A 22775-nucleotide genomic window follows, 5' to 3' on the forward strand; every position below is an offset into this window, starting at 1 on the left:
TATAAAGGCAGAAGAAGGGATCATATTTACACCTAACAGGGACTCTTCCGAATGGACCGCAGTTTTATAATAGACATCGCATCTATTTTATATATATATATATATATATATTGCTGCTCTAATGATTTGAAGTGTTTCTTTTATCCTCATTTGTAAGTCACTTCATCTAAAAGCATCTGCTAAATGAATCATTGTAATATAAATGTTCTCAAAATGCCTTGTAAATATGGCAGAACTGAAACATTTATGTTTATTTGTTGTTTTTTTTAGGCCCCAACCCCAAGTGAGCCTCTATTATCACCCACTGACTACAGGACTAAATCCCCATCCTCTGAGAAGGAGATGTTCCACATACTTCCAAAGCTGCAGGCTAAGAGAGCCGACTTCCTCACAGTCATGCTTACAGGAAGCCTTCACCAGCGCCGGGCCTTCACAGCAACACCGCCAGAGACACAACATGAGGGGCCCAGAGATGACGACGTCACAAAGAGCGAATCAAGCAGCGGAGCAAGTGAAAAGAGTACTGAACGTAGTCAAGATGGGGCTCCATCTACCTTGGTGGCCGATGATCCACAAAAGGAGCCAAAAGAACCAGGTTCGGTGGCTGATGTAGATCCTGACCAAGAAGATGTCTCAAACACCCTTGTTTTGTTTTCACCAGGAGACACAAAGAAGTCTCCAAATGCTTTAAACAGGACTGAAGTTGATCAGGGTGTGGGGAGTTTTGATGCACCTCAAAATGAAAACTTGAATGAAGTTGGTCAATCAGAGGTCCAGAAACAAGAGGACATAAAGCAGGCAGAGAGACCTATAGATGCAAGGCAACCCGATATAACTGGGTTTGACCCATTCATACAGCCATCTAAACCAGTGGTAACCATCTCAACAACTCCAGTGGCCTCTGCCTCAATTGCGTCACCCCCTTTCTCCAAAGTGGAGCAAACGTTTGTACACATTGCAGAGACAACCCATCTGAATGTTATGTCCTCCAGTAGTGCACAGGTTCTTGAAGTTTTAGAGGAGGTTGTAGGCAAATCACAACCCAAACTGATAAAGGACAAACCAATCCTTTCAGAGCCAGGAGGAGCTGCAGCTTGTGTCCAGTCTGAAGTAATCTCTCAGATTTTGACAGAGGAATCTCAGGTACCAAATGTCCTAGATGGCTCTTTTACAAATAAAAAAACAGTAAAGCAAGACGGTCCTACATTTCCTCTTCGTGTAGAGTCTATGGAAGCCATCATTCAAGATTCAACAATTGACTCCAAACAGGACAATAAACCGAAAGAAGACATTCAAGAGGGGAGCACAGTACCTGAGATTGTTTTTAAACATCCAAGGCCAAGAAGCAGAAGTCGGATTCCTATTCTAGTCCCGGAAGAGGACCCAGGATCTGAGAAATCCCTGTCCACCAAAGAACGAATGCGTAGAAGAGCCATGCAGCAAGACCTGGCCCGTCAAGTTGTGGAAAGACAGCGTCAGGGTCGCTGGATTAGACTGAATTCCAGGACTTCATCCTCGTTATCTTCTGGAGATGAGCCCAAGAGGCCTTCAGAGACTCTTTCTACTACAGGCTCGGAGGAAGATATTCTGGAATCTGATGATTCCCTTAACAAGCTCAAGAAGGAGGCTGAGGAAAAGCATCAAACTGGCTGGCACAGCAGGATCCCTCGACCAGTCACCCCAATAAGGAAGCCTTCGACTAAACTAGTTGTTGCACCTCCTTTGAGCCAATCTGAAGCTGCAAAATTAGAACGAAAAGCAAGCAATGGGTAAGTCTAGCTCTTTAGAATGAAATGTTACATATTTATTAAGAACATGTTTGAAATACAATGTTGTGCACTATTTAGAATCAAATTTAAAGTGTGTAGATTGTATTCCTCGTCTTGGCGTTCCAGTTAAAATTCCATTTGTCGGCACAATAGCCTAGTGGTTCGCGTGCCGACATATGGTGCAGTAGCACGTCAGGGCGTCCTGAGTTCGAATCAAGGACATTTCCCAACCCTACCCTCCTCTCACTATCCTATGCTGGTCTTATCCTGTAAAACAGTGGTGCTCAATCCTGTTCTTGGAGATCTACCTACCTCAGCTCCAACCCTGATCAAACACTCCTGAACCAATTAATTAGGACCGGGAGAGCACTTGATAATTACAAGCAGATCTCCAGGAACAGGGTTGGTCACCCCTGATATAAAACATATCTTATGTTGGTCAACTGCATTCCATGCTGGTCCCAGCATATAAGGTGTGAATTACACCACTGATTTTATATCTTAAAATGGCATTTTAGAATGAAAATGCACCTCGTCCAGACTGAGATTTTTATTGTATTTCAGAAAACTACACTGCCTAAAATCTTACATTCACTTACAGTCTACCTTCTGTGTAATGATCATGATACGCAGACCAGACATAGAGTATTTCTGGATATCTGTACCCCTTTGTTTTAATTTTATTTTTTTATCTTTTATTTTGTTTCAGCATAAGAAAATAAACAATAACATAAATGGAACAAAAAAAAGTACAAAGGCCATTTCACAATACACAGACAGTCGGACACAACATAATACAATATCATTCAGAAAGCATAAGAGAAAAAAAATTGAATTAAATCTAAAAAAATAAATAAGGTAGGTAGTGCTGTCGCCTCACAGCAAAAAGGTCACTGGTTCGAGCCTCGGCTGGGTCAGTTGGCATTTCTGTGTGGAGTTTGCATGTTCTCCCTGCGTTCGCGTGGGTTTCCTCCGGGTGCTCTGGTTTCCCCCACAGTCCATAGACATGTGGCACAGGTAAATTGGGTAAGCTAAATTGTCCAGAGTGTATGGGTGTGTGTGGATGTTTCCCAGTGATGGGTTGCAGCTGGAAGGGCATCTGCTGCGTAAAAAAAACATCCTAAATAAATCGGCGGTTCATTTCACTATGGCGACCCCGGATTAATAAAGGGACTAAGCCGAAAAGAAAATGAATGAATGTGTAGGCCCCACAACTTGACATATGCCAAACCAATCCAACATATAGTAAATTACAAGTCAGCATTACTGAATTAAATAATTGGGTTCCAGATTAAAAAAGAATTTTAATATGGATTTTTTTTAAATCCCATATCGCATTTCCTCCATGGGCAACACATGACATAAGCTCCTAATCCAGGTTTTAAAAACAGGCACATAATTTGACTTCCAATTTTGTAAAATTATTTTCTTTGCTAATATCATACACAAAGATACTGCCTGTGTTACATTTTTATCTCCAATTTTCTGTCTCCAAAAATGCCCAATTTTGGCTCCGGTGACAGATCATTCCTACATACTTCAGATACAAAATTAAAAACGTTCTGCCAAAATGAACTAATTTTATGGCATGACCAGATTCAATGTACCTTCAAAGTTTTTACATTTATTGCACAATAAGGAAACATTTGGGAAAATCTTATGTAATTTTACTTTTGAATAATGAAGTCTGTGGATAACTTTAAATTGAATCAGTCTGTGTCTCGCATTGATAGAACAATCATGAATTTTGGAAAGATAATCTTCAATGACCCATCTAATATCTCTGTATTAAGATCCTTGCGTCTTATTTTAAAAACAGAACTAAAACACAACACCAGAGTTTCCAAACTAAAATGGGGTTTTAAGCAATTTCAAAACACCCTGTTTTCATATGCTGGAGTAGTGTGGACACTATTACAAAACATGCTTTAAAAAAAAGGCAGTAGTGTTAATGGCACCTAAACCATCATACCTTATGCTGGTGACTAGCAACCAGTGTCCTATACTTATCCCATCATGTAAAACAAAACTCACGCCAATGATAAGCAATGCTAGTTTTTCAGCAACAAGTTCTTTCTAAATTTTGCACAACACAACTGACAGGATGCAATAAATGTATTTTTGTTTTAATCCCTTTAGCCCGAAAGTACAGTCACAATCAGGATCAAGTGCTCCAGCACTTCATGCAAGATCAAAATCAACTCTGTCGCATTCTACCATGCCAAGTGGAAGCAATCGCATGCCTCTCTCCTGTATTCCTGCTGCATCCCGCCGCAGCTTAAGCACCGCAAACTGCACTTTCTCTTCAGCCCGTATAGCTAGTCCCTCGCCCCATAGGCTACACTTGCGAACTGCTGTTATTGAATCCCGCAAGCAGCCGTTTGCCCTCCGAACCACTGTGGAGCTCCCAGTGAAGTCTAGGACTACTACTTGCAGTGATCCTGCAAAAGACGCCAAACCATCACCAAACAAAGCCACCAACACAACTGTCAGGAATCGAACCAAAGCTTCTGCTCAATCAAAAAACACAGCTCCCGTTCAAAAGGAAAAAAGCACAAGCAACAATGCAGCTGCAGCCAGATAAGACACTGTGACTGCTGTTTACTGGATTTCTTTCTTCTTAATTACTTGAAGATGTCGCCTCAAAATGTCACCCACCCTATTGACCAAATTTTTCTTTTCAATTGGTTTAACCGTCTTACTAATAGATCATGCAAATTGTGGATCCTACACCAAATCATTTTATGTTGTACTATAAAATCAAAACCATGTAAAACTTTCCCATTAATGAAAGTGTCTTGGAATATATGGAGGAAATGTCACATTAGCTTACATGGTGCTATACTGTATACGTGTCGTTCTGTTGTGCATATTCCATTTAATATATGCTTTTTGAAGGTGTACCTTAATATTAGTTAGACGCCAAGTTGTCTTTGACCCTTGACACGCAATGATGACAAATCGATTCATCATCTAAAAAAGAATCATACAGTATAATACCTCTATTTAACCAGCACAAATGATTATAAACCACCAGACACACAGAAAGTTACGAAATCTGCCACATATTCATGACAAATTGCACAAATTTTCTCTGGTCTGCAGCTCGGCCCTCTTTGTAAACCTTGTGATGATGGGCATGCCTTGTCTTTAGCTTGTTACAAGTGTTTGATGAAACTGCTGTATGCTTGTACATATTCTTTTCAGTATTTCTTGCAGAGACTTCTTTATTTTTTATCCGGTAAAGGAAATGGTGGATAAGTATTAGGGGTTTCATTTTGTTAATGGAGTTTATTGTGGGTTCTACACAGAGTCTTGTTTTTTAAGCATGGCAGAAATCACACACTCATAACTGTCATTACGGATTATTTCTAAATGAACAATTCCCACATTATTTTATTTATTTTGTTGCTTTTATTACAATGGTGAGATGTTGGTCAAGATTTTATTGGAACAAGGAGCATAAAATGATCTTAAAATGATTTTAACTGTGTTACAATGTTGTTGTTTTTTTTACAGTGAAACATTTCACATCCTCTTCAGAAACACTTTCAACTGCAACAGGGATTGTACTCTATTCTGAAACAAACCCCCTTGGTAAAAAAAAAATCACTTAAAGCCCTCATGAGAGTTTCATTTAATATTCCATTCAGCAACACAGCCATTTCAAGCTTATCTGAAGAGTAAGGCCTAATCCCAATTCTATTTTTGTACCCCTTCCCCTTGACACAACAGTGTGAAGGAGAAGGGCTTCAAAATGTACCCCTAAGAAATGGGACAGCACCTGCACATGTCATCATGTAATCGCGATCTCTTGCTTCATATGTGATCGACGATAGCGACTGCTGTAGTTATTCCAGTTGCATTATTTTTTGGTATTTATCTTCAGGAAATCACTAAAGGCAACAATATCATGTTATTACAACGATCTAATGTGGCAATAAGATCATAACTGTACTGTGTATTTACATCATGGCCATATTCATCTACGTAAACACATGAAACAACATTAATATTATACCAGACACTGTAAAAAGCTCATTCCCAGCCACTAGACTTTTCTGATAGGGTATTCGAGTGTCAACGAGTGTCAGAATGTTGTGGGACTGCTGTACAGGAGTTATTATAAGGGATTATAGATAGCGAAATTTTGCGGTTTTTATTTTAGCTTTTTTTTTAAAGCATGACGGTAAAACACGAACACGGTTATGAATATATTAATATGTTAGTTGTAAACTGTAATAATGACAAAACATACTAGTTTGTGCATCTCCTGACTTCTGTGTGCAGCCATGCTGCCGTTTTAGATAGTGTATTCTGAGAATTTTTTGTACCCCTTGGTTTCGAGTGTGGTCCTGAAAAATCAAGGGGTATCTAGCCCTTCCCCTCAGCCCTACGCCTTCAAGCTTAAGAGAATTGGGACACCCCTACCCCTTCACGTCCACATGCAGAAGGGGAGGGGCTAAGGGGTAGAACTGGGATTGGGCCTAAGTCAAAGACAGCACTGTGGCTCAAGGGGTTAGCACTGTTGCCTCACAGTAAGAAGTTCACTTGTTCGAGTCTCAGCTGCACGAGATGGCATTCCTGTGTGGAGTTTGCATGTTTTCCCTGTGTTAATGTGTGTTTTGTTTCGGGTGCTCCGAATTCCCCAACAGTCCAAAGACATAGGTGAATTGGGTTAACCAAATTGGCTTTAGTGTATGAGTGTGAATGCAATTGTATGGGTGTTTCCCAGTACTGGGTAAATGTCCAATTTGCAAACAAAAAATGGACAAGTCAGTTAAAAAGATTCACAAATTTGCTTGTTTGAATCAGACGTCTACAACAAACCATTTCTGAATTAACAACCGACTGACTCAGAGCCAATAAATCATCAATTAATAGTTTATCATTAATTAATCATAAATTGTTTCGCATTAAATTCGTCAGATCGATCCAAATATTAACATGACTTTCTTATTCAACAGAGGTCATCGTGGAACTAATGTATTTTCTATTTCCTCTCTCTAGCTAGTCAGGTGAGGGATAGTGAACTTTTCAGGCCTAGAACTCCTCTTTTTCTACAGCTTACCAAGACAAAGACCTTCTTGTGTCTCAAAAAGGCCCTTAAACAGCATGACTGGGAACAGGGTCGTGATAACATATAGCGACTCAGCATTGCACATCTCCTCAGACTCCTCTCTGCTCTCCACAGACCGACCAGAAACTAAGCTAATTTCATTGAAAAGATCTACAATCTGATGGCTAAGTAGACGGAAAAAGATATCAAACCTGCTTAGTAGCTCATCTCAAGTTTAACAACAGTATGAGGTTCGAGGACATTCTTCGTGAAATCGGTGGCTTCAACAAGTTCCAGTTTCTAGTTTTATACATCCTGTGGCTTCCGCGGGTCATCCTTCCACTGCATTTTTTGCTCCACAATTTCATCTCCGGCGTTCCTCCTCACCATTGTGCTCTGCCACATTTGGATGGCAGGTTCTCAGCTAGTGGTGCAGAGAAAGAGGAACTGGCACAGATTGTGGCTCTTGGTATCCCACGCAATTCAGATGGTTCCTACAGCTCCTGCAAGATGTATACAGTGCCTATGGACTTTGACCTTAACGGTGACCTTTCGGTATTGTATGGTAACTGGTCAAATGTGTCTGTGCCATGCCAGGATGGATGGGTATATGATCGCTCGCAGTTCACTTCAACAACTGCCACTGAGGTAAGGTAACATTCATGATGTTCTGATGTGAAGGAGAATGTATAAATGTGCAGTACAAGTTTATGTTATTTGTGTTATATTCTACCAGTGTATTAGACAAATATGTTTTTTATAAAAATTACAAAATCTAACATGTTAGAAATCTTTTATTGTAAAAACGAATAATGAAATATAAATGTTATATATTAGAAAATGCTGTTTATGGATTTAAACGCTGTTTATAGACTTATTTCACCAATATGTTCTCTAAATATTATAAAAAAAAATAGTAATAATAATAATATAATTATGTTATAATTATGTAAATATTGATATCAAAATTATTAATAATAAAAAAATAATTATGTTATAATTATGCAAATATTAATTTCGAATTATCTTTTTTATAATGAAATTATTTCATTTAGATTTATGGAATTTATTGAACCATTATGTTCTCTAATTATATTATATATTAGAAAATGCTGTTTATGGACTTAATTCACCAATATGTTCTCTAATTATTATAAAAATAATAATAAATAATAATAAAATAGTTAATTATGTTATAATTATGTAAATATTAATTATAATTAATTTAATTATAATTAAATTATCTATTTAATTTAGGTTTATGGATTTTATTAAACCATTATGTTCTCTAATTATGTTACATATTAGGAATATGCTGTGTATGTATATGCTGTTTATGGACTTACTTTACCAATATGCTCTCTAATTGATTATAAAAATAATAAATAATAATAATAAAATAATTAATAATGTTATAATTATGTAAATATTAATATAATTAATTTAATAATTATTTAATTTAGTTTTATGGATATTATTGAACCATTATGTTCTGTAATTATGTTATTAGATCTGCTTATGGTTTTAAATGCTGTTTATAGACTTAATTCACCAATATGCTTGCTAATTAATTATAATAATAATTAATAATAACAAAATAATTAATTGTGCTATAATTGTGTAAATATTAATTATAGTTAATTTAATTATAATAACAATTATTTTAGGTTTATGAATTTTATTAAACCATTATGTTCTCTAATTAATTAAAATAATTAAATATAAAGAAAAAAGCTGTTATTTATATAAATATTTTATAAATATTATTAAATAAATGACAGTTTACACATTTTTATGACTTTTGATATTACCTGTATGATCTCTAAATCCCTGAAACAATGTATAAAAATTACAACAGCAAAGTTACTGTCCATTTATATGTATTGTAAGAAATCTGCAAAGACTATGTGTTATATTCATCTATAGTCATCTTATATTCATCTGTTTTTTTCCAGTGGGATTTAGTATGTGACAATAAAAAGCTAAATCAAGCCCTCGCCACATTTTTCTTCATTGGTGTAACGATCGGTGCTGTCGTATTTGGCCAGTTGTCAGATAAGTATGTTTTATATACAGTAGATATACATCTTTCTTTCTTTCTCTTTCTTTCTTTCTTTCTTTCTTTCTTTCTTTCTTTCTTTCTTTCTTTCTTTCTTTCTTTCTTTATTATTATTATTAGTAGTAGTATGGTTTAGAATCATCTGCTCCATGCGTTTCACTTACGACCAATTGTTTTCTACTGTCATCCATAAATCAAATCGGAGAATCCTTTAGGCTTAAACCCGGTCACATGATTTCTCTTCATATAAAGAATAAAGTGTCTTTCCTCACATGTCTAAAGCTGAAAAACGATTCATTCCCCTTGATTTGTTCTGCATAACTGCCTTGCACAGATGCATAATCATTCTCTGCTATTGCAACACAGTTCTTCATAATCTATTAATCTGCTACAGTTAAACAGGCATCCAGAACTGATTTCTCTAGGCTATTTGTGTACAGAGGAGTACTGAGAAAGTGTACATAGTTTCCAATGGGATTTTCACTCTTCTAAGATGCTCTTTTAAGATACATAGTGTGGTTTATTATTATATCTTTTATATCTCTCCACAGGTTTGGCCGTAAGCCGATGATTCAGGTCTCCTTTGTGAGCAGTGCTGTTTTTGGGATCGTTGAGGCTTTTTCTACATCCTATGTGATGTTCGCCATTGCAAGAACCTTGTGTGGTTTTGCCCTGACCGGGATGTCCATCACCACAGTGGCCCTGTGTATTGACACCCTTCTCATTTCTTTGATTTTTGAATATCTCTCTAGTTAAACTGAATCTGTTTATTTTCTTGAAGATTTATCAATACATGCTGTCTAGGTTTGATTGATAAAGGCCCCAATATACTCCCAGTGAACCCACATGAAGAAATACTACAGTAAAATATTGTAAATACTGATGTTTTTGAACCATACTATAGTAAAGTGTATTATACAGTGTATATTATAGTATTTATTTACAATGCTTTGTTATTGATTAATGCTACAGCTTACTATAATAGTTTATATACTATAACTATTCATTTATATATGATTAGTTTTACTACAGTAAACTGTGGTGTTTTATGGTATAATGTGCCTTTATTTTACTGTATTTGTTGTATTACCATAGCAATTATAGAATTACCTCAAAAGATTACAGTAAAAAGAGGGTAAAAGAGTCATTAATGTTAATTTTAATATAGTAGTACTACCCACATAAAAAATACTATAGTAAATTATAGTAAATACTATAGTGTTTTTGAACCATACTATGGTAAAATGTATTATACTGTATATATTATAGTATTTATTTACAACACTTTGGTAATAAATGGTACAGCATACTATAATATGAACTATATACTCTTTGTGAACTAATCAAGCTTCAGTATTGGAGTAAAACCTTTGCCCATATAATAAACTATAACAATAAATACTGTAGTATACTTAAGTTTTACTACAGTAAACTGTGGTGTATTATGATATAATATTCTTACTTTGTTGTATTAAGATAGCAATTATAGGAATACCTCAGTAGATTACAGTAAAGATTTTATAATACATTAATATAGTATTTTTTCATGTGGGATATTCATTTTTTTACTTTTTTGGGGGGGGGGGGGGGGATAAAAAAGTTATTAATGTTAACTATAATATAGTAATTAACAAAACAGTATGAAAATGAACTTCCCACATAAAAAATACCATAGTAAAGTATAGTAAAAACTATAGTGTTTTTGAACCACAGTATAGTAAAATGTATTATACTGTATATATTATAGTATTTATTTACGAAACTTTGGTAATAAAGGCTACAGCATACTATAATATGAACTATAATGGATTGATAAACTATAACAGTAAATACTATAGTATACTTTAGTTTTACTGCAGTAAATTGTAGTTTATTATGGTATAATTTGCCTTTGTTTTACTGTATTTGTTGTATTAATATAGCAATTATAGAATTATCTTAGCAGATTAAAGTATATCATTTATCAAAAATGACTATAGTATTTTTTTCCAAGTTGAAAGTTCATTTTCATACTTTGTTTTGGGTAAAAAGAGTTATTATTGTTAATTATGATATTAGATTAATTAGCAAAACAAAGTACTAAAATGAACTTCCCACATAAAAAATACTATAGTAAATTATAGTAAATACTATAGGGTTTTTGAACCACAGTATAGTACAATGTATTATACTTTATAGTATTTATTTATGCTTTGTTAAATAAATGCTACAACATACTATAATATTAACTATAGTGAGCTATGAAAATAAATACTGTAGTATAGTTTAGTTTTACTACAGTCAACTATTATGGTATATTATGCCTTTATTTTACTGTATTTGTTGTATTACCATAGCAGTTATAGAAATACCTCAACAGATTAATTAAAGTATAGAATTTACAATAAATTACTTTAGTATTTTTTCAAGTGGGACGTTCATTTTTGTACTTGGGTAAAAAGAGTTATTAAAGTTAATTATATTAATTAATAATATACGAAGGCTGATTTACTGCTAGCAAATATACTGACACTGATTATCCACATTGCTGAATATGACATGAATATGTTTTTCTGCTCGTTTTTTCTTTTGATAACAAAGTAAACATGCTTTAAAAGTAAAACTGCTGAGATAAGAACAGATAAAGTGCCTTCATATCAGAGTTTCCCTAAAAGTAAAGGAGAATAATATGATGGATTGTGTAGTAGGTTGATTTACTGTATAAAGAGCGTGTCTCCGCCCCTTCTGTGTGAACAAATCAGGCTTCAGTATTGTCCAAATGCATTAAACTCAACGGGAGTGAAAGTTGGAAAGGGATAGTTCACCAAAAAAAAATTCTAATTCAGTCATCATTTACTCACCCATGACTTCCTAACCAGTTTAAGCTTCCTTTTTCTGTTGAATAAAAAAAGCAGCCATTGACTTCCATAGTACTTTTTTGCTCCTATGCATATCAGTAGCTGCTTTCGCCCCAACATTCTTTAGATTTTTCTTTAGAATGTGTGTGTGTGAACTATCTCTTTAAGAAAGCATCTGATAATAACTGTGGATTTTTTGCAATTTATCATTCCAATCAATTCATGTCAGATTAATGTATATTGCACTTTAAATAACAGATTTAACAAGCGGCTTTAAACAGTGTCAGTGTTGCTTTTCATTCATGTCACACTTCAATTTCTAACTATAAGATCTTCTTCAGTGTTAATGTTTTTACTCATAGATGTATGACTTTGATGAACTAAGCATAGGAAGTTCCAAGTAAAAGAGGGCGGAGCCTCATAGCCACACCCACCTAGGTTTCAAACATATTCCAGATTAACCCAATAGTATCTGGATGCAGCCTTGATGATCACTCAGCGATGCAATGTCAGACACAATGCACTCAAATGGAGCGAGTGACATCACTGTGAGGAGTAGGGTTGGGGGTGGGGTTAGGTGAGTCCATTAAAATGCATTGGATGCAGCTCAGATTGCAGCCAGACCCCTCTCGATTAATCTGATTTTGTCTGAAAAATCAGACCAGTTCTTTTTCGATTTCCCTTAAAGTGTATTAGAGCCTAACCAACAATAAAATTCAGTTTAAAAGAAAAGTTTTCTATTTCAACATATTTTAACGTATTTTGCCTCATTACTACATAATTTAGGGTCACATGATACTTTGGAAATTATTCTAATATGCTCATTTGGTGAGACTGATCATTTGGCATGCCGTTTAATACCTTCTTGAAATCTGCAGGTGTTGAGTGGACAGATGTTAAGCATCGCACGTTTACGGGGACCATCATCAGTCTCGGCTGGAGCGTAGGAAACATGCTTTTGGCTCTTCTGGCGTATCTCATCAGAGACTGGAGGCACCTCATTCTGGTGGTCACTTCACCTTGTCTTGTTGGCATAATAGCCTGGTGGTGAGTGATGGAACTGCAAGTGAAAAAAAATAAACACTGACTATTAGATCTGAAAAAAATGGATCGTGAAACTGTGAAAATACAAACAGTTAAAGATAAAATGTCGGAAGAAAATGTGTTAACTTGTTTATTTGTACTTAAATTCATATTTTTGTCTTGCGCAAAAGGTGGATTCCTGAGTCAGCAAGATGGCTGCTGGCCAATGGAAGAGTGGAAGAGGCGCAGAAGTATCTCATTAACTGTGCAAAGATGAATGGAAAGTACAGTTGCACAAAAAACCTAGACATTGAGGTAAACCTAGCTTAGCTTATTCTAATTGTATCATTTATCTTTTCGATGTAACATCTATTAGTCAACTGTATTCAACAGAACTTGAAGAAAATTACCATCGCTGAGGACTCCAACAAGAACCATTCTTACCTTGATCTAGTGAGAACACCAAAGCTGAGGAAGATTATGCTTTGCTCAGGGATTTTCTGGTATATGAGGAACTTTGGTTGATTTTCGGTGTGATATAACCTGTAATGTTGAATTGTTAGATTTACATTTTTATCAATTATTATCATTTTTATTAATGTTTTCTTAATTTAACCCAAGACCTTGGCTAGTGATGGGGGCTTTTAAAATACAGCTTTGTGAATCATCTTTCAAAGCACATATCAAAATGTCAAAATCTCATGACTTTGTGACATCATACTGTAACTAGGACTGCATGACATTGGGAAAAGGACATTGCAATGTTTTGCATTGATACACTGAAAGATAAAAATGTCACCATCAGAAGAAATCATTATTTTAGAATGATTAAAGCAATTTTGTAACGAAAAGCTGCATGATGCTATTAATTATAAGCATGGATAATACAATAGAAGAAAATATATAAACAAAAGGAAATAAAAACATTCAGGAGAGTTCAAAAATATTAGATTACAGACAGTAAAGTGAAAAATAAAACAACACTGGATAACCTTTACCATATAATATTAAACAACTAATCATCTTTGTTAAAGCTACCATAAAAAATATGCTAGTTTTACCAAACACAAACTATGTAAAGATTTTGTGGGTAACCACAAATGAACCATTGTTTACACTAGCAATAGTTTAAAAATGGCATTTGTAGTATAAACATGATTACTACACTTTTACTATATAAAATCATAATTAAATTTAGAACTACATTTAAGGGGTGGAAACATATGCATATGCTCAACTTTCATTCTGTAACGTTTAAACTTTGCAGTTAATGCACAAAAATTTGTTCCACACTGTAGTTCCTAGACCACTTTAATCACTTTTTGACATCAAACAGCACAAATCACAATGTTGATAGTTAATCTATGCATACCACTGTTAAATATATGGGGTGCTTGTGTACATCTTCAGAAATAGCAATGCTAAAACTAAAGTGAAAGGAATGCTGTTAAAGAATAACACTATCAACATCTACAGGTTTGCAGTTGCTTTCACCTACTATGGCATCAGCTTCAACATCACAGGCTTTGGTCTGAACATCTACCTCACGCAGTTCATCTATGGAGTCATTGAAGTCCCAGCTAAGGTTGGGACGTACCTCACTCTGGACTGGATTGGACGGAGAAATGGCCAGGCTTGGTCCCTCATCATAGCAGGAGCTCTGATTGGACTTAACAGCATAATCCCAACAGGTGCTCCTTCCTTCTTTATCTCTTTATCAGGCCACATATCTGGCTGCATTGTATCCTAGAAATAAATCTGAAAACATTGGCAAACTATTTCAGGTTTAAGACATGGGCTTCTAGGAAAAGATTTTGATTCTCCTACTGTATGAAATGTTTGCTTTAGAGTGAGAGCTTAGAAGAAATGAAGGGTTTAGGCCGGTCCTATAAGTTTTATTTGGCCTTATAATGTTAATGTTATATAAATGCAATGGCTTGTTTAGCTACTTTCCTTTAAAGCAATGCACCCTTCCTATGGAACCCCCAAAACAGTCAAGTCATCTAATGTTCTGTGCATGTGGTGTGCAGTGGAGAAAAACACCAAAACAGGATATAATTTGCGCTTCAGGTTGGACAAAAACACACAACAATATGTCAGATTGTTTACTTTGGTAAGTTTTCACTTGAATACAGTCATGCATGTCACAAATAAAGTTAGCTAGTGAAGTAATCCAATTGACCCTACACCAAGCCACACCCAAAACCCGCCACCCACCAGTCATGGCTTAGCAACCGTAGCTACGCACAGGGGCTCTGTCAAGCTTTCGAGCGAGGGAAACAGGCTAAAGCGTTGTGCATATAGATTGTGCAAATCTGACGGTATCCTTAAAGTTTGGACAGAGTGGTGGATTTTTTTCCCTTTTCAAAACCTAAAACCCAAGAGGAGAAATGCCAGCGTGGATCAAGCTCTGTGAGGGGCGCTAAAGGAGCGGAGTTAAGTTGGTTTTGTTTTCGATACTCACATTCAGTGATAGAACTGAAGCTATGAATATTTGAAATTACATATCAACAGAGAAAAAACGAGATGTGATCACATACTGAGTACTTGCGACCAATATACTTATATACTTATATATATATATATATATATACATTAATATTTGCTGGTAGGGAAAATCTATTTGTTTAGTTCTGCTATTAAATTTATTTATTTATTCCACTTAACTATAAATTAGAATAGAAACTGGATAAAGAGCACACAAACACACTGACAGTTATAGCTACTGTACATTGTTATGAGTCAATGATGCTAATATTCAGCACTAATCCATCAGATGCCACTTTCTGGCTGCTCTTTCTGTGAATTATGTAGAAGCACTGTCCATGCGTGTTTCCTCGTCGGTTAGTAACAAAGTATTTCATTGTACAACAATAGTTTATTAGGCTTTTTGGCTAAAAATAGAGAAATCACGGTTTAATTAGTTATTATTAGGTTATTTTTCTTCACCTCTCCTGCTGTGCATGAACTAAGCTGTTGAATCGTCAACGTATGAGGCGGCTAGGCTAACGTTAAGCTAGCTTCAATTCTGATTAAACTATTTTATAATCGGTTGCTATTATGTCATGAATACACCCCTGTGATGTATACTGCAGTCCTTTTGTGTCTGGCTTTCTCGGATATCGCACCTGTTCGCAAAAATGACTAACTATATGCCGGGGAATGTCTGACACCGGCGCACACACACTGTGATAGATGTGCCAGGCAGGAAAGCTTGACAGGCGTAGCAACAGTAACTAAGGAGGGCGGGGCTTAGCGAAGGGTCAGTTGTGTAAATGATAGTTTCACCTGTTTGTTGACAGTGAAACCAACCAACCGAGGCTCATTGGATATTGGATACACGTCAAGAATAAAGATGTGAAACCCTTGACTAAACCCAACCAATAATGTTTTTAAAAGAAAAAAAGTGCACTGCTTCCACGTTGTTTTAACTTGATTTTACATTGCTATTACCTCTTTTGTAGCCACTGAACAAACTGACCACTGCAGAAAAATCTTATATATACACTACATGACAAAAGTCTTGTCGCCTATCCAAGTTTTAGGAACAACAAATAATGACTTCTAGTTGATCATTTGGTATTAGAAGTGGCTTATATGGTCGGCAGTAATAGCCTAGTGGTATTATGCACCGACATATAGCACCGACATGCTCACGGCAACCCGAGTTTGATTCCCGGATCGAGGTCCTTTGCCGATCTTTCCCCTCTCTCTGCTCCCAATGCTTTCCTGTCTGAAATCTCTACTGACCTGATCATAATAAAGGTGAAAAACCCCTAAAAAATTATTATAAAAAGAAAAAAAAGAAGTGCCTTGTATGAAAGGCCAATGCCTCTATATTATGCTTATTTTATCTATATAAAGTATGATTATGCTTTAATTTTTAATTGAACCGTAAGGTCTGACTTTGCTTAAACAAAAGTCTTGTCACTACAGTATAGTATAAAGTCATGGTGCAGTGGAAATAAATTAATATTGTGTATGACTCCCATAAGCTTGGACGACTGCATCCATAAATCTCTGTGATGACTCAAATAACTTATTAATAAAGTCATCTGGAATGGTGAAGAAAGCATTTTTGCAGGACTCCCAAAGTTCATCAAGTCTCTTTGGATTCATCTTCAATGCCTCCTCCTTCATCTTACCCCAGACATGCTCTATAATGTTGATATCTGGTGACTGGGCTGGCCAATCCTGGAGCACCTTGACCTTCTTTGCTTTCAGGAATTTTGAAGTGGAGGCTGAATTATGAAAAGGAGCGCTCTCCTGCTGAAGAATCTGTCCTCACTTGTGGTTTGAAATGTAATGGGCAGCACAAACGTCTTGATACCTCATTCTGCAGATCTCTTGCACACCCCATACTGAATGTAACCCCAAATCATGATTTTTCCTTGATTTCACTGATTTCTGTGAGATTCTTGGGTCCATGCGGGTTCCAATAGGTCTTTTGCAGTATTTGTGATGATTGGGATGCAATACAACAAATCTACCTTCCGCCACTTTTCCAATTGATCAACTAGAAGTCAAGTTATTATTTGTTATTTGTTATATTTACTATTTCCAAAGAGCTTTTTGGATTAAGGGGTTGAGATTTTACGGTTTTTATAAATGCATTGGGGTCTCCAGAAGTTTAGAACTGAATGTGTCCATAACTCGTACTCTTTGAAATAATTCATTTTGAAGAGTTCTTTGAAGTTTTGGTGTGGAATGATATGACGAAGTGTTCTTCGAAATACGATTAAACCAGTTTAAAAAGCAGTGTTTGTCTTTAACCTTTTTACTTTATTTGAAAGTCAGCATGGGCAATAAAATTCAAAGTACAGGGTCAATTATTCTGCTTTACTCCAGTTAGCAAACAGTCTCTCTTATGAAGGACTGTATTCTCATTTTTATCACAGTATCTAATTTATTTTATTGCTTTGTTAGTGGAGGTTTGTGGGTTTTGGTTCCTTTGCTGTTGTAGCCTGTAAGGACAGATTAAAATAATTTGTGATATGGAAGTGATATGGAAGCATAATGTGGTCTGGAATTACTTCAGTTGTGCATTTACTGGCACACCGAATGCTAGCCAGCCAATAAAAAAAGTCAAGCATTCAATAGCCCCATAGTCTAAGAAAGAAATAACATGTTGTTTTTGTTGTGGCTCTTTCATCCACAGAATTTGCTGCTGTTCGTACAGGTATTGCAGTTATTGGGAAGGGATTCTCTGAAGCAGCGTTTACCATTGCCTTCCTGTACACATCTGAACTTTACCCTACTGTACTCCGGTAAAAAAAATAAATATATATAATCCATACAATTAGAAATAAGCTACAAAAGCTGGCGTTTTCTTTTTAAAAGCTACACATTTGTACCTAATTGGTCCATATTGGCATCATTGGTCCCCATGAAATCCAAATAATTTTTTTAGATGTTAGTATCAGTATGTTCTTCTTAAGGATGTATATAAGCTAGTGTTCTCCAAAAACAGTTTAAAAAATAGTAATAAGAAGACAGAGACATCTAAAGCTTGCAGTTTATCACATCTGCCTAAATCAGGGTAAATTCAGTCTTGGGGGCTGGTTAATGCTGAGATTAGCTCCAACTTTAACACACCTGTCAGGAAGTTTATGATATATCTAGTACTGTAAGAGCTTGATTGGCTGATTCAGTTGTGTTTGATTAGGGTTGGAGCTAAACTTTCCAGGACACTGGCCCTCCAGGACCAAGTTTGGACACCCCTGGCCTAAATCATACCTGCCAACATTTGTCTCCAAATTTCCAGGAAAAAAAAAAAAAGGGGGGGGGGGGTAGTGTTTGTCCAAATAATACAACATACAAATAAGAACTGGGTTATAACTGTACTGTGGTGTTAGTAACTATTGTACTATGGACAGATTTTCCGGCGGGCACGGATTTGAAGAAATAATGCGATCGGCCTACCCAAGTTGGCAGCCCGGGTACTGTTATAGACTGTACCAAAAAGCCGAGGACCGGGGGTGGGGTGAAATTACTGTAGCACTACGAGCGGCTTGCAGAGGCAAAGCAGCAAGTGAGCATACATTTCAACGAAGAGTAAGCGACTTCTGGCGACCTCCGTCAACGCGAGCGACAGTGTCAGTTGTCGACCAGGTGGGCATGTTTAGCGACACAACAAAGTTGACAATCCTTCAACTTTATGCGATACGGAGACTGACTATCTTGAACGACAGCCAATAGGAGCACCAATAGAGCTCACGTGATCCTCTCTCAGCTTGCTCAGAGGCCAGTTGTATTCTCCATGTTGTAGACCTACACAGACCTGCGTTTGCAGCAGGTCGCCACCCAAAGCGACAGGCAGCTATAAAGTCACGGGTAGAGTGAATGTGGCATAACAAAACGGGAAGGTGGTGGGAGATGGATCTGAAATACCTGAGACTCCCGGGAAAATGGGAGTGTTGGTAGGTATGGCCTAAATGGATCACCGTTTTTTTTTTACATTACTACCATACATAATTTGTTTCTCAACAAATCTTCCGACCAATCAAAGGCTTTCTAGTATCTCACTGGCAGAGCTGTGATAAAAACAAAACGTCTTCATGTTTCAGTTTAAATTACGTCACATATTGAAACAAAGAGACATTTCAAATTACTTCAACACACCTTTAAAGGTACATATTAGTCTCTAATCTCAAAAGTGCTACTGTTGTATCATTTAGGTACTAATATGTACTAAGCATGGGCCGGTATAAGATTCTGACGGTATGACAACCTTGGGTAAAAACATCATGGTTTCACGGTATCATGGTATTGTGATCACAGCTCTGAAATATATTATTTTTAAATGTCTGGGTAAATGTCTCTTTGAAAACATATTTTATTTTTTGAAAGATTTATAATATTTTGAAGCAGTTAACATGTCAGTATAGTATAAAGTATATAAAAGTATATAAATAATTCAAATAAATCATTGATTTCTGCTGTCTTCGTTAGTTTTAAAAACACAGATTTCTTTACAATTTAAAACAGCATCTTAGGATATTTTTTCTACTGGAGATACTGTTGTCCTAAAAAAAAAGTGTAAATAAAAAAATCTTACACATACCTTAGGAACAGTATTTTCCAAACCGCGGGATACCTTGAAAGCAATTACTGTCCCATGCCTAATATGTATGTTTAAGGCAGGGGTTCTCTAACTCGGTCCTGGAGGTTAGGTGCTCTGCAGATTTTAGCTCCAACTTGCCTCAACACACCTTCAAAGATGTTTCTAGTAAGCACAGTAAGCGCTTGATTAACTAACCCAGGTGTGTCTGATTGGGGTTGGAGCTAAAATCTGCAGGACACCGGACCTCCAGAACCGAGTTTGAGAACCCCTGGTATCAATATGTTTAAGAAAAGTGTAAACTCTTGTACTTTTATTTCTGAGAGTCCACTAATTCAGAAATCTGACTCTCGTTTTTGGAATGAAGGATGCCTCTTTTCTTCTCTGTGACTTTCACAGGCAGTGCGGTTTGGGCTACACCTCTTTTATAGCCCGGATTGGAGGTTCTCTGGCCCCGATGGTCATACTGTTTGAGGATATTTGGCACTTTGGTCCCCCTGTAGTGTTTTCGGTCACTGCAATTTTCAGTGGATGTGTCGTTTTCCTGCTGCCCGAGACCACCAATGTCCAGCTTCCAGAGAACATTCTGGATGTAGAGGAGGGGAGGTACAGTATCATATCAAATGTGTATATATGTACAGATAACAAAGTAGCTTTCTGCTGAAGTCACACAAAATACCAGATCACAAGTATTAGATAAGCTGATACAATACATGCAAACCACTGTTTCTTTGTGCCCCAGTTAATTTTGAGATTTGGGGCTTTTGACTTTTCATAATGTGTTTTTAATCTAATGTAAAGAAAGCATCAAATGTACTCTTTTAAATGTTTCTTTTAAAGCACTTTATTAATTTTACCTGTATATTTCAATTGCAATACATATTTATATTTTTTATATTTAAAACAAATCTCATAAACGTAGCCATAATTATCCCCTTAATTAGCACTTACATGTATCAATCTACAGTGCTCAGCATATATGAGTACACCCCTCACAAATCTGTCTTTTAAATTAATATTTTCTACTGGGAGCTATGCCATATTACTGTATATTTGTGCATATACATTAGATAAGTCAGTACTGAACCCAAATCTAGAGCTAATCTAACAAAAAAAAAAAGAAAATCACAGTCCAAAAATTAGTACACCCAAATTTATATGTTGGGGAAAAATAATAAATAAAATGTTAAAAAAAGAGGAAAAATCAAGAGAAACAAAAAAAATTATAATTTTCATTTTTTCAGTTGATTTTTAATGCATTATCTTTCTATTTTTAAAGTTGTTTGGTCATGTTTGGCAACCAAACTTTCATTTTAATAAAAATAAACTGTTTAATAAATCTGTTAAATATAAATATGTAACCTATAATCACTGAGAATGGGTAAAGATATTAATTTTCAATATAGGGTGTACTCATTTATGCTGACTCCACACAGATATGCCATCTGACCCAGTCAAACAGCGACCTTCTAGCTGTGTGGCGATTGTGCTACCCAGTGCGCCACCCTGCCGCCTCTATTATTATTATTATTATTATTATTATTATTATTATTATTATCGTTGTTGTTGTTGTTGTTGTTGTGCTATAAATGTATGGTAATTAGTCACCATATAATTCAATAATGTCTCATTGGTATATATAAAATAATGCTGGACAAAAGTTAATTGCATCCAAAAAAAAAATAATAATAAAAAAAAATAAACCACCAACTTATCCAGCACGTTTTTACTCTGCGGATGCCCTTCCAGCTGCAACCCATCTCTGGGAAACATCCACACACACTCATTCACACTCATACACTATGGACAATTTAGCCTACCCAATTCACCTATACCGCATGTCTTTGGACTGTGGGGGAAACCGAAGCACCCGGAGGAAACCCACGCAAACGCAGGGAGAACACCCAAACTCCACACAGAAACGCCAACTGACCCAGCCGAGGCTCGAACCAGCAACCTTCTTGCCACTTTTATTTTGGATGTGATTAATCGCGACAGGACAACGCAGTGGCGCAGTAGGTAGTGCTGTCACCTCACAGCAAGTAGGTCGCTCGTTCGAACCTTGGCTAGGTCAGTTGGCATTTCTGTGTGGAGTTTGCATCTTTTCCCTGCGTTCGCGTGGGTTTCCGTTGGGTGCTTCGGTTTCCCCCACAGTCCAAAGACATGTGGTATAGGTGAATTGGGAAGGCTAAGTTGTCCGTATTATATGAGTGTGAGTGAGTGTGTATGGATGTTTGCCAGAGATGGGTTGGGGCTGGAAGGGCATCCGCTGCTTAAAACATATACTGGATAAGTTGGCGATTCATTCTGCTGTGGCGACCCCAGATTAATAAAGGGACTAAGCCGAAAAGAAAATGAATGAATGAATGAATAACCGGCACCGATTTTAGCACTAATTTAAATGTAACATAACATTCTAGAAAACTTGTAATACAAATTTGTTTTCTTCAATTCTGAGTACCATGCCTTGACTTAAAACAGCTAATTATTGTTGATATGACGTAATGTGAAATGTGTGTGTGTGTTTGTTTCAGGCACACATTGTCCACAGAAGCAGAGAGAGATGTTGAACTCAATGAGATGAATTCAGCACCAGCGGATTTACAAGAGAAGGGCTCATAAAGGCAACTATTATCAGAAAAATGATTACAGTTTATCATCAGATATGCATTAATAACATCAACTGCAAGACATTTGTGGTGACCAAGGGATAAAAAATCTGATGTTTCTTTAGGATTTCACAACACAGAGTAAACATGTCATTGAAACTAAACTGAGCGTTGCCTATTAACATAAGCTTTTGTATTTTCTCATCTGTGGGTTTAGAAGAAATAAAATGTAATGTTGGTGTGTGATTCTTGTGTTTTTTATTCATTATGCATTTATTCTTACCATGAAAAATATTCAAATGTAAATTAATTTTGTTCCATTAAATGTGATATATGCTGTGCATACTTTTGATAATATA

General features: G+C 36.2%; 2 protein-coding genes across 3 annotated transcripts in view; both read left to right on the forward strand.

Moving 5' to 3' along the window:
* Positions 1 to 5200, forward strand: part of ttbk1a (tau tubulin kinase 1a) — a 54504-nt gene extending 49304 nt beyond the window's left edge. For both annotated transcript variants that reach the window (XM_056468221.1, XM_056468222.1), the window contains exons 14-15: positions 271 to 1769; positions 3909 to 5200. In XM_056468221.1, coding sequence (XP_056324196.1) covers positions 271 to 1769; positions 3909 to 4353 — 1944 coding nt within the window. In that variant the 3' untranslated portion in view covers positions 4354 to 5200. The remainder of the gene's footprint in view (positions 1 to 270; positions 1770 to 3908) is intronic.
* Positions 5201 to 6905: 1705 nt separating this feature from the next.
* On the forward strand, positions 6906 to 22569 carry slc22a7a (solute carrier family 22 member 7a). Its single transcript, XM_056468563.1, has 10 exons — positions 6906 to 7476; positions 8784 to 8887; positions 9439 to 9593; positions 12603 to 12771; positions 12939 to 13062; positions 13141 to 13250; positions 14224 to 14438; positions 17906 to 18014; positions 20207 to 20413; positions 22342 to 22569. Exons 1-10 carry the CDS (start codon positions 7075 to 7077, stop codon positions 22427 to 22429), a joined length of 1683 nt encoding a protein of 560 aa, XP_056324538.1. The 5' UTR covers positions 6906 to 7074; the 3' UTR covers positions 22430 to 22569.
* The last annotated feature ends 206 nt before the right edge of the window (positions 22570 to 22775 follow it).

This window comes from Danio aesculapii, chromosome 11, assembly GCF_903798145.1.
Source record: "Danio aesculapii chromosome 11, fDanAes4.1, whole genome shotgun sequence".
Taxonomy (NCBI): Eukaryota; Metazoa; Chordata; class Actinopteri; order Cypriniformes; family Danionidae; genus Danio; species Danio aesculapii.